This window comes from Kogia breviceps, chromosome 3 (genome assembly GCF_026419965.1).
Source record: "Kogia breviceps isolate mKogBre1 chromosome 3, mKogBre1 haplotype 1, whole genome shotgun sequence".
Classification (NCBI taxonomy): Eukaryota; Metazoa; Chordata; class Mammalia; order Artiodactyla; family Physeteridae; genus Kogia; species Kogia breviceps.
In genome coordinates, this window is record NC_081312.1 from 30,619,101 (window position 1) to 30,635,730 (window position 16,630).

At 42.6% G+C, this 16,630-nt stretch overlaps 1 protein-coding gene across 20 annotated transcripts in view; it reads right to left on the minus strand.

Annotated features, from left to right (window-relative positions):
- SIPA1L1 (signal induced proliferation associated 1 like 1) overlaps nt 1-16,630 on the minus strand; it is a 389,114-nt gene that overhangs the window by 73,217 nt on the left and 299,267 nt on the right. For 18 of the 20 annotated variants that reach the window (XM_067028218.1, XM_067028232.1, XM_067028231.1 and 15 more), the window contains 2 exons: nt 8,722-9,295; nt 7,844-8,118 (listed from right to left, as the gene is read on the minus strand). The exons of the other annotated variants lie outside the window; for them this stretch is intronic. In XM_067028218.1, coding sequence (XP_066884319.1) covers nt 7,844-8,118; nt 8,722-9,295 — 849 coding nt within the window. The remainder of the gene's footprint in view (nt 1-7,843; nt 8,119-8,721; nt 9,296-16,630) is intronic. 20 annotated transcript variants of the gene reach the window in all.

The window sequence follows — 16,630 nt, forward strand, 5'->3', positions numbered from 1 at the left end:
TAATCCATTTCATTAAAAAAAATACATTGGGTACAACCTCCTAAACTGATTTCATGATCTACTGAAGAATTACGATCTGTAGTTCGCAAAACACTGTATGGCCTACTTGACATTAGTTTCAGCAGTTATTGACTTCTTATATAATAAACGGTTTTCTCTGAAATGAAGGATTATCACCTTAGGCCTTGATATAATTTCTAGCTTTGAATCAATATTTCTGACAAAAATATGCCATTACCATACTTTTTTGGTTGTTAACACAGGTGTTACTGCAGTATATCTGAAGTCTTTCATTTCTGATCATGCAGTATCTAGAGCTCTGGATCTGGAAATACAAGAATGTTGCAAGAATGCAAAATGCAAGAATGTTGTAGCTTGCCAAAGGAATATTAATAAAAATTTATAAAAATGCATGGAAAAATTTCTTTCTACCTCAAAATCAGCACTAGCTTTGCTTCTCCTCAGCAATGGTCTGTTTAACTTGTAAACTCAGTGGATCATATCATCCATGTCCCTTTCTGTTGGCTGCTAGGAACCAACCACATGTACAGAACATGTACAGACCTTTATCATGTATTCCAGGGCATTAACTTTTCAAAAATTTCCCCCTTGGCCACGTTTTCCATTTACCTCCCCCCATTCCCCATTTCCCTACCACACATACACAGAGATTCCCTCACTGAATTTTAATTCTGTACCTCCATAGGCTGATTCAAGCCCATACTGCATCAGGGTAGAGAATTTGTAAATAATTAAAATAGAAACAATAATAATGTAATATCAAATAGACAATATCAGCTTTGGGGCCTTAGTTTCTTTGTAAAATGAAAGACTTGTAATTGATAATTACTAAACTTTCTTCTAGTTCAAGCACTCTTTGAAAGAGTCTTTTAAGCTGCATAATGTTTAATACTAAAACTGGTTAAAAGATCCTATTAGCCAAAGATTTTGTCTTCTCTCTAGTCTGTATTTCATCCCCACCACCCTTAGCATATTATTAGAGACCTTCTGCATATGCCATAATCATAGAATGAAGTACGATAAGGCCAAAGCAGGGAGAGAAGATTCATTTACAGAGAATGAAAAGCAAAGATTCCACAGTGCTGAACCTTTGCCATCCCGCTGCTTCTAGATTGCCTTCTCTGGGGGGGTGGGGAGGGGGAACACACCACTAGCTTCTGCTCCTTTACTTATCCCTATGAGAATGATGCATGGAATCCAGAAGTGGGCAGTACACTGAAGAACAAAGATAAAAGCTGGCTTTTAATGACATGCATGGAAGTTCATAAAAGGATTTATATTGTATTACTCCAAGTCAAGTCTGGTGTTGAACAACAAAAACTCAGGCACCTAGAGCTCACGATGGGCCAGCACTAATCTGGCTGCCCTACACCAACTCTCTGAAGTACAAGTATCATTATCCCCGTTTATCCGATGGGGAAATAGAGGCCTAGAGAGATTAATTTGCAAAGACTACACAGTCAAGAAGAAGTGGCAGAGCCAGGATTTGAACCCACAGAAAAAGTCTACTTATAGAGTAGACTTATTTTAGTCACTAACTAAAGAACATTTCTACTCCAGGTTCCCAGACTTCATCGTATACTGACTATTGCATTTCATTCGGGCATGGACTATGACAAAATGTCAACAATTCTTAAAGAGTTATGGTCAAAAGGAATTACAATTTCGGTGCTAAAAGTGACACATGGTGACAAGCTGAAACCACAACTTAATTGAAAAGTCACTCCATCTTCTTTCTCTTTTTCACTCTTTCCATTCTAACTTTTTCCTTTAATTTCTTATTAAAGAAATTATTCCTAAGACACTAAGAAATACAGATAGAAAAATCAGCCGAGCGGTATATTGAACAAAACATCACAACACCTGGACTCCTGAATCAGAAAAGTTGCATGTCTGGGGACAGCTGTGTCCCTAATCATTCATGCGACTTTGGCTTGAGAAAAAAAAAAACTTAATCTCTTTGAACCAAAGTTCCTCATCTAAAAAAAATGAGACTTGAACCAGATGATTTCTCAAAGCCCTTCCAGCTCTAAAGCAGGATGCTTTTGCACTTTGAAATAATTGTTTTTTAAAATGAAGAAAAAACTTTGCAACCCATTCTTACTTAAAAGGTAATCTGGTCCTTTTAGGTAATGGGTTTTTAGCTCTTCCTCTTGAATGGCCCTTGATTGCTTTCTTTAGGGAGCTACATTCAATATTTTGTAATAACCTATAAGGGAAAAGAATCTGAAAAAGAATATATACACATATATGTAAACACATAACTGGATCACTGTGCTGTACACCTGAAATTAACACAACAATGTAAATTAACTATACTTCAATTAAAAAAACAAACCCATAGGCTGGTGGCCCTCAACAGAATGATGGCCTGCCACTCCCATGCAATACCATTCAGAGCATCACGACTGAATCTGCTATCTGGGTACTTGCTCAAGAGTCAGAGGTCACATACACCAAGATGTACACCTGGTCATACACTCTGATTGGCGATGGAGGCGGTGGGGGTCCCTCCTGCAGTGCAACATCTTACTCCCTGGGGGGAGCCTTCTGGTGACATCTGCAGCCAAATCCCAAACCTGTTTCTGCCAAGACTGCTCCCATCATGCTGTCATCCTAGTTGGCCCTATTCACTCTCTAGGCAGCTACTAAACCTCTCTAACCCTCATTCTTCTCATTGTTTCAATGGAAATGAGGCTGCCATGAAGATTTTTTTTAAAGCCCAGTACACAGCAGGGGCTCAGGAATTTTGCTTTACTTTCCCTGTCCTCTCTTCTCTTTAAAACAGGTGCCTTTGGAGACAATTCATAGAGAGTCTGCTTATGTCCTGCGAATAGGGAAAAGAGCTTGATTTAACAGGTATTACTAAAGCCCCATTTGTTGTTGTTAAACTGGCTTTTTCACTTATAAGCAGCTTATGCAGCTCAATATCAAAAAAACAAACAACCTAATCCAAAAATGGGCAGAAGACCTAAGTAGACATTTCTCCAAAGAAGATATACAGATTACCAACAAACACATGAAAGAATTAGAGAAATGCAAAACAAAACTACAATGAGGTATCACTTCACACCAGTCAGAATAGCCATCATCAAAAAATCTACAAACAATAAATGCTGGAGAGGGTGAGGAGAAAAGGGAACCCTCTTGGGCTGCTGGTGGGAATGTAAATTGATACAGCCACTATGGAGAACAGTATGGAGGTTCCTCAAAAAACTAAAACTAGAACTACCATACGACCCAGAAATCCCACTACTGGGCACATACCCTGAGAAAACCATAATTCAAAAAGAGTCATGGGGCTTCCCTGGCGGCGCAGTGGTTAAGAATCTGACTGCCAATGCGGGGGACACGGGTTTGAGCCCTGGTCTGGGAAGATCCCACACGCCACGGAGCAACTGAGCCCGTGAGCCGCAGCTACTGAGACTGTGCGTCTGGAGCCTGTGCTCCGCAACGGGAGAGGCCGCGACAGTGAGAGGCCCGCGCACCGTGATGAAGAGTGGCCCCCGCTCGCCGCAACTGGAGAAAGCCCTCGCACAGAAACGAAGATCCAACACAGCCAAAAATAAATATAAATTAATTAATTAATTATTTTAAAAAAGAGTCATGTACCAAAATGTTCATTGCAGCTCTATTTACAATAGCCAGGACATGGAAGCAACCTAAGTGTCCACTGACAGATGAATGGATAAAGAAGATGTGACACATAAATACAATGGAATATTACTCAGCCATAAAAAGAAACGAAATTGAGTAATTCGTAGTGAGGTGGATGGACCCAGAGTCTGTCATAAAGAGTGAAGTAAGTCAGAAAGAGAAAAACAAATACTGTACACTATATATGGAATCTAAAAAAAAAAGGTTATGAAGAACCTAGGGGCAGGACAGGAATAAAGACACAGACATACAGAATGGACTTGAGGACACGGGGAGGGGGAAGGGTAAGGTGGAACAAAGTGAGAGAGTGGTATCATATATACACTACCAAATGTAAAATAGATAGCTAGTGGGAAGCAGCCGCATGGCACAGGGAGATCAGCTCGGTGCTTTGTGACCACCTAGAGGGGTGCGATAGGGAGGGTGGGCGGGAGACGCAAGAGGGAGGAGATATAGGGATATGTGCATATGTATAGCTGATTCACTTTGTTATAAAGCAGAAACTAACACACCATTGTAAAGCAATTATACCCCAATAAAGATGTTAACAAAACAAAAACCACCTGCCTTTTCAAAACTAGTGACTCTTCCATGTGAACATACGTGGAATGTCTGTGATTACATATGATCCCCACACCAGTGTCTGTGTCCTGGGACCCTCGGATCCTGGTGACCCTGAGAAGCACACGGCTGGGGACAGAGGGCAGCGTGTTTCCAGGAGGCCTGCTCTTCCTGGCGCTGGAGCGGCAGCGCCAGCTGACAGGCGAGTGACTAGTCAAAGAGCAGAGCAATTAGCTGCAAGGACAACAGCCGTGGGAGTGTGAAGTGCGGAGGAGAGGAAAAAAGTGACAGAAGAGCATTATCTTATTTTGTTGAAAATTGTACCAAGGTGTTAATGCTTCAACTATTCCTTTTAAGTTGTTTCTAAAGGAGGGAGGGGGAAAGCAGGCTTCTAGTCCTCCAGAGGTATCAAGGGCATCATTTCAGACCCACCTAGAAGGTCTGATGGTGGCTTTTCGGGTGGAAACTCTAGAGCAAGGGGCAGAGTGTGTCTCCGAGGCCTGAGGGGCTGTGTGGTGCTCTGCACCTTCAGCCTAGCCCCCCCATCCCACGCTCTGATGGGGGCAGGTTCCCAGCACTCTTCTGTCCCGTCACTGCCAGCTCCCTGGCTACGAGAGGATGACAATGGTGCCCCAGAAGCGGTGCTGGGAGATGAAGACAAATGCAGCCAATACTACAAATCAAGGTTCTTTTCCCCAATAGAAAGCCAGTCTACCATCAGATCTCTGCTTATGCTGGTACAGAGGAAAGGATTTGTGTCCCAAGCAGACAAAGTTAAGAGCCTGGAATCTGAAGTTAGACCTGAATTTGCCAGATGAGGCTGGGGAGTTACTAACCTTTCTGAGTGTTGGTTTCCTTTCATTAGGAGTAATATTAATACTACTACTTCATAGGGTTGTTATAAGGATTAGATGTGCTAATCCATATAAAAGTGTTTCTTCTAGGGTCTGGCACATTAAAGTAATACTCAGCAAATATTAGTTGTTGTTACCAATACACCGCAGAAGACGTATCTAGCCTAGTATTTTGCTGTAGACAAACCACCTCCTGTCACAGACCTATCATCTATCCAGGGCCAGGCCTTTGGACCCATCTTTCTAGTAACTGCTATTCACAATTCAATGTCAGTAATGTTGCCCTTTCCATCCTATCTCCTCACACACTCACACACACCTATTTCCCTCTCCCCCATATGAACTGAAGAGCTTAGAAACACGAGGAAAGACCCCTGAGCAGACAAGATGGTGTCTCAAGATCTACAGGTTTCCTCTTGAGTGGATTAGTCCTTAGACCAGCATCTGTAACTCTGTACTGTCTAAGGGTGACAAGTTACACAGCTTGGTTATCTTCTCCAATTTATAGATGCCTGTTTAGACATATAAACTATAAAGGAGACAATTTGCAGGGAAGACCTCGGGATGGAAAACAGACAAGAGGAAGAGGAGCACAGAGCATCTGGAGAGTGTTGTAAGGACCCAGCTGCCTCTCTGATCACCCGCAAGAGTCATTCTTGAATTGTGGTTCAGCAAAATACTTAATTTTTAAAAAAAATTTATTTATTCACTTATTTTTATTTTTGGCTGCATTGGGTCTTTGTTGCTGAGCACAGGCTTTTCTCTAGTTGCGGCGAGCGGGGGCTACTCTTCGTTGCGGTGTGCAGGCTTCTCATTGCGGTGGCTTCTCTTGTTGCAGAGCACAGGCTCTAGGCACGCGGGCTTCAGTAGTCATGGCACACGGGCTCAGTAGTTGTGGCTCACAAGCTCTAGAGCGCAGGTTCAGTAGCTGTAGTGCACGGGCTTAGTTGCTCCGCGCGGCATGTGGGATCTTCCTGGACCAGGGCTCGAACCCGTGTTCCCTGCATTGGCAGGTGGATTCTTAACCCCTGCACCACCAGGGAAGTCCTCAAAATACTTAATATTAATATGATGTGGTTGAGGAAACGAAGGCAGCACTTTCAGAATATACCCTCCCTGCCCTCAAGACAGCTAAAACAAAAAGTTCTGGATATAAATTCTGGTTTCCAGGGAAAACCAGTCATCCGAATGGGAGCATTTCTTAAAACTATCAGACAAAGGCATTTTCAATGCATTCTGACATCAGCACATAATCTCTGGGACATCTAGGAGGTAAGCAGTATTAAATACCATCCCAAGCACAGGCTGGTCTATAACACTTGGTTTCAAGAACTGAAGTACAGGGCTTCCCTGGTGGCGCAGTGGTTGGGAGTCCGCCTGCCGATGCAGGAGACACGGGTTCGTGCCCTGGTCCGGGAAGATCCCACATGCCGCGGAGCAACTAAGCCCGTGAGCCGTGGCCGCTGAGCCTGTGCGTCCGGAGCCTGTGCTCCGCAGCGGGAGAGGCCACAACAGTGAGAGGCCCGCATACCGCAAAAAAAAAAAAAAAAAAAAAAAAAAGAACTGAAGTACATTGATATTGTCATTGCACTTATTTTTTTTTTTTTTCTTTTTGCAGTATGTGACGCTCTCACTGTTGGGGCCCCTCCCGTTGCGGAGCACAGGCTCCGGACGCGCAGGCCCAGCGGCCATGGCTCACGGGCACAGCCGCTCCGCGGCACGTGGGATCCTCCCGGACCGGGGCACGAACCCGCGTCCCCTGCATCGGCAGGCGGACTCTCAACCACTGCGCCACCAGGGAAACCCTGCACTTACTTTTTAAAGGGCACAAATAACCCCTCATAACTGTTTACATATTCTGCCATCTGATGTTCATGAATCTATGAGAGCTCAGATGTAGGACTGGTCATGTTTTAGTATAAAGAATATTGTCTTGGCTTTAGAAAGCCTAAGAATTAATTGCTGAAGCTTAACAGAAACTCTTAGAAAATAATGGGTTCAAAGTAAATTAACAGATTGAAAAAAAAAACCCCAGCACGTGCATGCCCAAAGGAGAAAAGAAACAGTTGATTAAATTTGTTCCATCAGGAAACCTCCCCAGAGACAGAGAAATTAAATTTTCAACAGTGCTGCTGGCTTGGCACGAGCTGGGAGGGGCGGGGAGCTCCTGGGCTTCCCTTTGGGAAAGTCCGGGAACCAAACTGCCCAAGCATCACAAGCAGGACCAGCTCATTTGAAGCCAATTTCTGACACATGCAGATGCAGTTAAGAAAAAGCTTGGTAAGTCACATTCAGCCCTCCAGGCTGAGAGAGCAGGGGTCAAAAACAGCACTTTGAGTTTTGGACAGCAATTGGCTACAAATGGGAGATTTGGGGGAATGAGAGTGTCACGGAACATAAAAGAAAAAAGTCTAACAGTGTGTCACACGGAGTCTCTTTTTAACATTAAGTGTTCACTGTTTCTCAGCTACTGGTGCAAGATGTTTAAAATGGATATTACCAGATATCTCTATGTGTAATGGTGACTTTATATACTCAGAGATGTAAATCCCGTGAATGGTCCAAGTTAGTGATTCTTTCCAGCTGCTGCTGCCACATGCTGAAAGGGAGCTCTGTCCTGAGTCAGACTTTCCATGGAGGGAACTTTCAGCATTGCATTGTAACCTAGTGCTCTTCATAACCTCCTACACTCTGACCCAGTTGGGGATGTTCTCCACGGTACACAGACGGCCCTGGACTCTCAGACCTACCTCCGTGGGGTGCAGTCATCATGTGGGGGGATAATGACAACTTTCACCGTGACAGACGTTCTCAGGAGATCGATCATCTGCTCGTGGCTCAGGGTGGCCACCGCCACCTTGCAGATCTCCACCAGCCGGCTGCCCTGCCTCAGCCCTGCCTGCCAGGCATAGCCGTAGGGCTCCACATCTGCCACAATGCCCTCGTAGTTGACGTGGAAGCCAAGCTGTCCCAGCCCATTCCTTCGTAGAGTCATCTCCACCGATTCACAGCCTTTTGACACGAACTAGACAAAGAAACAAAAAGATACACAGTTTCATAAATGCAATAGGGTCTTCAGTGGTTAGCATGGCAAGCAGGGTTATTTCTGAATACCCTAATGACAGCTGAAGAGCAGCCTGGTTATTTTGCCTTCACTAATCTCCATTCATTAGGCCAAAAAGAACACACTTGTCTCAACGGCTTCTCAGAGACCTACAGGGAGCTGGCAGCAAAGAAAAACGGTATTCTGCTACTCATTTTGCCCTTAAGACAGACATTCAAAGCAGCAGATACCCGATCCAACAATTCTTTTCACCAACTAAAGCAGGTTGGTTGGGCTACATCATCAGTCACAAGGCAATGGGATCGGGTCACATGCAAATGAGTTTCCAACAAAAATGCACAGTCAATGTTCAATGTGTCTTCCCCCACTTGTTCTACTACTTTTCCTTCTGAAAAAAATGATGGGAAGCAAGTGTGACATAAACTCTGTGTTCCTTCGCATTGTTAAGGGAGTTTTCAGAGGAGCTAATAAAACAGAACAAGCTTCTGTATCTTAGCTCTAGCCTGTACTGAAAGCTTTATGAAAGGCACATGCATGTAGATTAAGTGGGAGGAAAACACTGACCTGAAGCCTTTTGACAATCTCTTTGATGTCCTCATTGTTAATGAAACTCTCCACTGACACACATTCACCTCGCTCGTAGAAGATTTTGAGGCTGGTGTCGGTTGAGGTCCACCCTATCACATCTCTGCAGGAACAGTTGAAAACCACACTCTTTGTTTCCTGTTCGATGAGGACGATGAACTCATTGGAGACCCCGAGGAGGCAGTCTATCTCCATAGCCTTGTTGTAATCTTTGGCCCGGACAGCCCACACAATGGCCCCCATGCTACTGAGCTCAGCTCCTGGGTATGGCTTAGACTTTTCTTTCTTCTTGGAGGCCAGAGAGATGAACGGAAACTTGCCGGACGGGTCAATAGGGGTGTTGGTGACATTCTTTTCTGCCAGATCTTTCAGGTATTCTTGACGTGTCCGGGTTGCCATGGCCCGGAACTTCTCTGACTTATGAGCAGCATTTTCTGCATTAATCACTTTGGCCAAAAGGAAGTCCCTGAACACATTTGACTTAGGGAAAGTGACCCCTTTGGGGATGGGAGGTCCAAAGGAAGGCACATCTCTGGACCTGGTGACGGCCACACTAAGAGACAAAGCAAAGATCAATGAGAAGGAGGCTTGTCAATACTTCTTAGACTCACAGCAGGAGAATAAGATACACTTTCTCAGACAAAGATGCCTTTCAGAAGGAAAATAACTGTCATCATCCCACAAGAAACAACACACACTTCTAGTTAACATGTGCACACTTTTCATTCATTCATATTTAGGATTTATAGAACAAAATTTTTTCTAGGTCAAAATACCCAAAAAGCTTAAACTTAAAATTTAAACCAACCATAACACCATGAAAAAAAAAGATTTATTGTAATATTCTTCACAGTAGATAACATTTTAAATCCCTAGTGATTATTTCCAAAGGGGGGAGGGGGTTGGCTACTATAACCATATAACCTTTCAGAACAAGCACAGATTATGTAAGAACATAAATGTTATCCCCATTTTAGGTATGATGCCCATAGCAGTCAGCTTATAATGAAAATATCCAGAGATGCATGACATAAGAGAAATGGATTAAATTTTTTTTTTTTTTTTTTTTTTTGCTGTACGCGGGCCTCTCACTGTTGTGGCCTCTCCCGTTGCAGAGCACAGGTTCTGGACGCGCAGGCTCGGCGGCCATGGCTCACGGGCCCAGCCGCTCTGCGGCATATGGGATCTTCCCGGACGGGGGCACGAACCCGTATCCCCTGCATCGGCAGGCGGACTCTCAACCACTGCACCACCAGGGAAGCCCTGTATATGTATAACTGATTCACTTTGTTATAAAGCAGAAACTAACACACCACTGTAAAGCAATTATACTCCAATAAAGATGTTAAAAAAAAAAAAGAAAGCCTGTTCCAGTCATTTCCTCTGCATCTACACTGCTACAATTGGGACTAAGAAAAGGATCATACAAGCATCTGTAAGAACCTATTATTTTTAATCTCAAAAGGAAAAAGACTAAGTTTTTCCTAAAACAATAATAACAACAATAACAGAAATTAAATGGAGATAGGTTGTGTGTTTTATATCATATTTCAAGATCTCCTTCCAGGACCTCAGCAAAGTTTGAGAGGGCTGGAAATGAAGATTCTAACAGATCAAACATCCCCTTTTCAAATTGTCTAATTATTTAAAAGTGAGTCAATTATGCAACTGTACTAAGTATTAGCAGAGCAACACAAAATGTGTTTCTCCAGAACTCCCAGAATGGAAAGGACATAATCAGAGAGTGTGCATCTTTCAAATTAAACTGAAGAGCTCTGTTGCACTATTTTTTCTTTATTTCAAGGGTTTGCTTGAAGATATTCAGTTTTGCTTTTCAAAAAACAATTGCTGGGCTTCCCTGGTGGCGCAGTGGTTGAGAATCCGCCTGCCGATGCAGGAGACACGGGTTCGTGCCCTGGTCCGGGAAGATCCCACATGCCGCGGAGCAACTAAGCCCGTGAGCCATGGCCGCTAGGCCTGCGCGTCCGGAGCCTGTGCTCCACAATGGGAGAGGCCACAACAGTGAGAGGCCCGCATACCGCAAACAAAACAAAACAAAACAAAACAAAACAACAAAAAAACGATTGCTGCTTGTGAAAATAGGATAAATAAAAATCAGCAACCTCAGAAGACAAATTATATATTTTGTTAGAAAATGCCATGAGATGGCCTATTTCTGAAAATGGCTTTTCATAAATTCATTAAAAAAAAAAAAGAAAAAGACTACCTAGTTCACTTCACAACAAAGAAAGGTGGCAAGCAACATCCCATTTTCTAACTGGAGATGAGAATTCACAGAAACCTCCACATGCGTGATAGCCTAATTACATCAGTATTAGACAGGCAATTTTTCTTGTCTAATGTGAACTGTCTGGCTTGAATGCTGACAGCTATATAATTTTAAATTGATTATGTTATTTTTTTTCAAGTCAAGCAGATGACGCTAATATCCAGATTTGCTAGCTTTTCTAAGAGGAATCCCATAAGGATCCAGAAATATTTAATATCTTTCATTTTTAAATTGGCCATTTCTTCTCTTGCTAATTTTGCATCATTACTCTTTCTCAAGAAACAGCTGTGATTTTATTTTAAATAAGGAGAAGAAAATGCTTAGCAGAAGGTGTTGATATGAGGACCATCCATCCACTTGCCCCTTAAATTCACTGGTTATCTATAGATCTATTTATTAATTAATAGGACTTTAGACAAACATATACTGAAAACCCACCAATAATTAGAAGCCTCTAGAATGACCTATGAGGGAAAAGACTGAACCCTTAACATAAGGAGGTAAATGATACAGACACTAAAATTAGCTTTGCATCATTAGAAATAGAATCCTCACAGAAGAAGATGAGGAAGATGATACCCTAGAATGTTCTTTTCAAATAAAGAGTTTTTTTTGGGTAAATTTAACTTTCAAGGTTTTCTACAAGGTTAAAAGCTCATAAATTTAGATGCCCCCAATTCTGAACTCTTAATAAGGCCTGTTTTAAGTAGGGAGAATATTTTTGCCTTCCTAGGAAAAGAAGCCTTTCTAGAATTTCAGTGTGCTATATATAGATACTTGAGGTATATTAATTATAAATGTTTTTTGCTATTTTTAAAAGCAGATTCCAAAGTGCTTCTTGTCTACACTTATGTTCACCTAGTATGCAATATTGTACCTCCTTAGAAATAATACATTCTTTAAAATTATAGCCATGCCTTCAACATCATTAATCATTAGAGAAATGCAAATCAAAACTACAAAGAGATATCATCTCCCATCAGTCAGAATGGCCATCATCAAAAAATCTAGAAACAATAAATGCTGGAGAGGGTGTGGAGAAAAGGGAACCCTCTTGCACGGCTGGTGGAAATGTAAATTGATACAGCCACTATGGAGAACAGTATGGAGGTTCCTTAAAAAACTACAAATAGAACTATCATACGACCCTGCAATCCCACTACTGGGCACATACCCTGAGAAAACCATAATTCAAAAAGAGACATGTACCACAATGTTCACTGCAGCTCTATTTACAGTAGCCAGGACATGGAAGCAACCTAAGTGTCCATCAACAGATGAATGGATAAAGAAGATGTGGCACATATATACAATGGAATATTACTCAGCCATAAAAAGAAATGAAACTGAGTTATTTGTAATGAGGTGGATAGACCTGGAGTCTGTCATACAGAGTGAAATAAGTCAGAAGGAGAAAAACAAATACCGTATGCTAACATATATATATGGAATCTAAGAAAAAAAAATGTCATGAAGAGATTAGTGATAGGATGGGAATAAAACACAGACCTACTAGAGCATGGACTTGAGGATATGGGGAGGGGGAAGGGTAAGCTGTGACCAACTAGAGAGTGGCATGGACATATATATACTACCAAACGTAAAATAGATAGCTAGTGGGAAGCAGCCGCGTAGCACAGGGAAATCACCTCTGTGCTTTGTGACCACCTACAGGGATGGGATACGGAGGGTGGGAGGGAGGGTGACGCAAGAGGGAGGAGATATGGGAACATATGTATATGTATAACTGATTCACTTTGTTGTAAAGCAGAAACTAACACACCATTGTAAAGCAGTTATACTCCAATAAAGATGTTAAAAAAAAAATTACAGCCATGCCTTATTTGCTCAGTATTGTCAAGGACTAGGATGTTCTACTCAAGAGGGTTATCTAGATGACAGAACAGACAGAAGATCAGAGGCTGAAACAGTTATGGAAAGTTAGCACTGGGGGGTGGGGGACTTAGAGAAGTCAGGGTTCCTCAAACTCTGCCAATACAATCTTGAGTTTCATCTTGATTTTGCATTCCACTGAAGAATATCTGTATTCATTTTAACACAAAAATCTGTTCTGTTCCCCAAATCTCGGAGTACAACTGAGGGAGCAGGAAGGTGTTCTGTTTCACTCTCATTTGACACATCCCTGAACCTCCTTTTGAACAGCTGGTAGACATTCTTCACTGCTCTAGGAAACAGACCCAGAGAAGTGAAATGATTTGCCCAGAGCTTATTAGAGAAAGCCAGGACTGGAATCTGAGCTTCTGGATGGCCAGCAGTGTGACGAGACCACACTTATTCCCTGAGTGTGGAATCTTCCACTCTTGAGGTGCTTGCAAAAGGGACCATCCACAAGAGTCACATGGCCGAAGAGACCACCATTATAGGCTGTTTCCAGTGGGCCTCAGCCTTTGTTGGCATCAAAGACCTTGGATGGGGCTTCCCTGGTGGTGCATTGTTTGAGAGTCTGCCTGTCGATGCTGGAGACACGGGTTCATGCCCTGGTCCGGGAGGATCCCACATGCCGCGGAGCGACTGAGCCCGTGAGCTATGGCCGCTGGGCCTGCGTGTCCGGAGCCTGTGCTCCGCAACGGGAGAGGCCGCAGCAGTGAGAGGCCCGCATACCACACACACACACAAAAAAAAAATTAAAAAAAAAAAAAAAAAAAAAAGACCTTGGATGAAGTAGCAAGTTGATACATGGGAATGTTCCAGAGACATCTGAACAGAGGTCTCAATGAAAAAGAGTGAGAAGAATAAGACACTTGAACTTCTGAAGCACCATGGAAACAGCAATAAGTAACGAAGTTTAAAAGGAAGGGAACTTAGCATCAAAACAGTAGAGGGAAGTTTCCCCTTGAAGCTTAGATCAGACTGCCAGCTTGGGGAGCTTTCCAAGAAAGCAGACCTAGGCAAAGGACAGGAAAGATAAGTGGCAGAAGAAATGTGTGCCCACTGTTCCCTCTTGGGGCCTCTCCACTTCTAATAGTCTTCAATCACCAGCACTCACTGGGCACCGACTGTGCGCCAGGACCAAGGATGAGATGTCACAAGCTCAGCGCTCCAGAAGCTCAAAGCCTGGTGGGGCTACTGCTCGTGGTCTGAGTGCTCTCCTAGGAGGTGTAGCACGCTACTGGAAACACTTCGGAACGGCACTTTATCCAGTCCTGGGAGGTCAGGGGAGCACTCCCAGAGAAAAGAAGAGCAGGCGTTCACTGGATGAAAGTGGCAGGAGTGTGTGAGAAGAGGCATTCTTGCCCAGAGAGCGTCATGTGCAGAGTGGAGGGGCTGTAAGTAGCTCTATGCTGGGGGGAGGGCTGGGAGAGGTGCCAGTGGACACTGAGGGACAAGAGAGGCCAGACCTGAAGGGCTCCATGAAGCAGGCTCTGCTGGGGAGTCTCAAAGTTGCCCTAAATGGTTTTAAGCACAAAGAGTGACATATTCAGAGTTTTGTCTTAGAAGGGTCAGCTACATGGGACAATAGGGATGCTGATTAATGATGGCTTGGAATAGACTTTCTGAAAGCAATTTCCACCTTCGTTATTTTTCTTCCTGGTTGAAGCTTGCATATTTATTTATTTTTATTCAAGAGGAGAAAAGAAGAAAAAGGCATATGGTCATTTAATGTGCATACACAACACTCCCTGCCTACACCAGATACTTTACTTATGGGATTTCAGGTAGATGTCAAGCCACCTTCCATTGAACAGAAAGGGAAATTTTAAAATCTGATATGTTTAACTGTCTGGTCTGATTCCAGGTGCTTTTTATACTACATCACACTAATTCCCTTCAACATTTATTACATCTTAACCACTGAATACAGAAATCTTTCTGAGAGGAGTAACATATATATCTACCTTCCCCAAAATAGTTACTGACCACAATTTAACATCTGTTTTTGAAGACAGTCTTTATAAAAACCACTTACTACTATACTAGTTTTGAAATGAACAATAATTCTTTAATTTCATCATTGAGTGAATCAAAGTTCTACCTTTCAATTGTTTAAGATGTCCTAAGATTTTTTTTTTTTTTTTTTTCTTTTTGGTGGTACGCGGGCCTCTCCCTGTTGTGGCCTCTCCCGTTGCGGAGCACAGGCTCCAGACGCGCAGGCTCAGCGGCCATGGCTCACGGGCCCAGCCGCTCCGCGACATGTGAGATCTTCCCGGAACGGGGCACGAACCCGTGTCCCCTGCATCGGCAGGCGGACTGTCAACCACTGCGCTACCAGGGAAGCCCTAAGATTTTTAAATTGTCTCTCTGAAATGAATCCAAATAAGGCCCATACGTTACAATTAATTAATTTTATCTTAAATTTTTATATTCTGTTAATGCCCCTCCACTTCTCTTACTTCGCTTCTCTTTTATTTCTTGCAATTTATTTGTTGAAGAAACTGGGCTATGTGTCACATAGTCCAGAGCCTGAATTTTGCTGAATACAAATATGTTCTTTGGTCTTTTGTATTTCCTGGCCTCTCTAGAGGTTTGATTGGATTCACATTCAATTTTGGGAAGAGAGGATAAGACTAATTCCTAGATGGGGTTGTATTCTTCCATTATGAGACACGCAATTGTCTCTTTTTATGATGTTTGCAAGCCTTCGATGATCAATGCCCAGATCCATTAATTTATTACTTGTTAAAAAAAAATGGTGACACAGTTTTTGCACCATGTTTTTACAAAGTGAGGGCCTCGGGGTGAGTGATGTATATTTGGTTGTTTGGTCCCAAACCAAGTGACCCCAGACTGCTATGCTGATTGAATTTGTACATTTAATGCGAATTGTTTTTCTACATCTCCCTTATTGGTAATCACTTATTGATGCTTTCAGTACATCCTTGCCACTAAAGGCTCATCTTTTTGATCTCTTGCTTCTAATCTGCTCTATCAACTGAAACCAGACAATTAAGCTCTTAGTAATGATACAAGTAAAATAATAGAGACCAGAGGGTCCTCTTATCAGGTATGGGCATAATAAGCTTTTGTACACAGACTTAGTGATTAATTTCTGAGTTCTTGGCTACGTCTACTATTCAAGGTTAACTGGCCTCTGGAATTAACTTAAACTAGTCAGTTTTTCCTGTATAAACTTTCTAGTTCCGAGGGTGACACAAAACACATTATTTCAGAGCCTCATTTCCATATTCACTATAGGGATTTGTGTCACTTTGTTCCCCCGTTGAAACCCAGAGCCTAGAATAGTGCCTAGTATATTTTGATAAGGACTGTAAAGAACTAGTGAAAAATAAATGAATAACAATAAAGCCTAAATTTGTGTTTCTGTATATAAATTACCTCCCATGGCGACGGTGAGTAAAGTTTCCTAGAACTATTTATACAGTGTTAATTGCTGGCCGAGCATTCCAAGGGCTTCCATTGCCCGCTAATCTTTCTGACAGCACAGCCTTCTTACTGTACTTTCCACTTTCCTTCCTGTGTCTACGTGTTCATCTATACCACTTTCCACCCCTAGACTCACAGAATTATTCTCACATTGCCACTGAATTCCACCATCTGTGCTTCAAAACACACACCGAATCCCATTTTCTCAGTTAAATGTTCTTTATATCTTTAGCCTGTAGTGACCCCACAATTCTC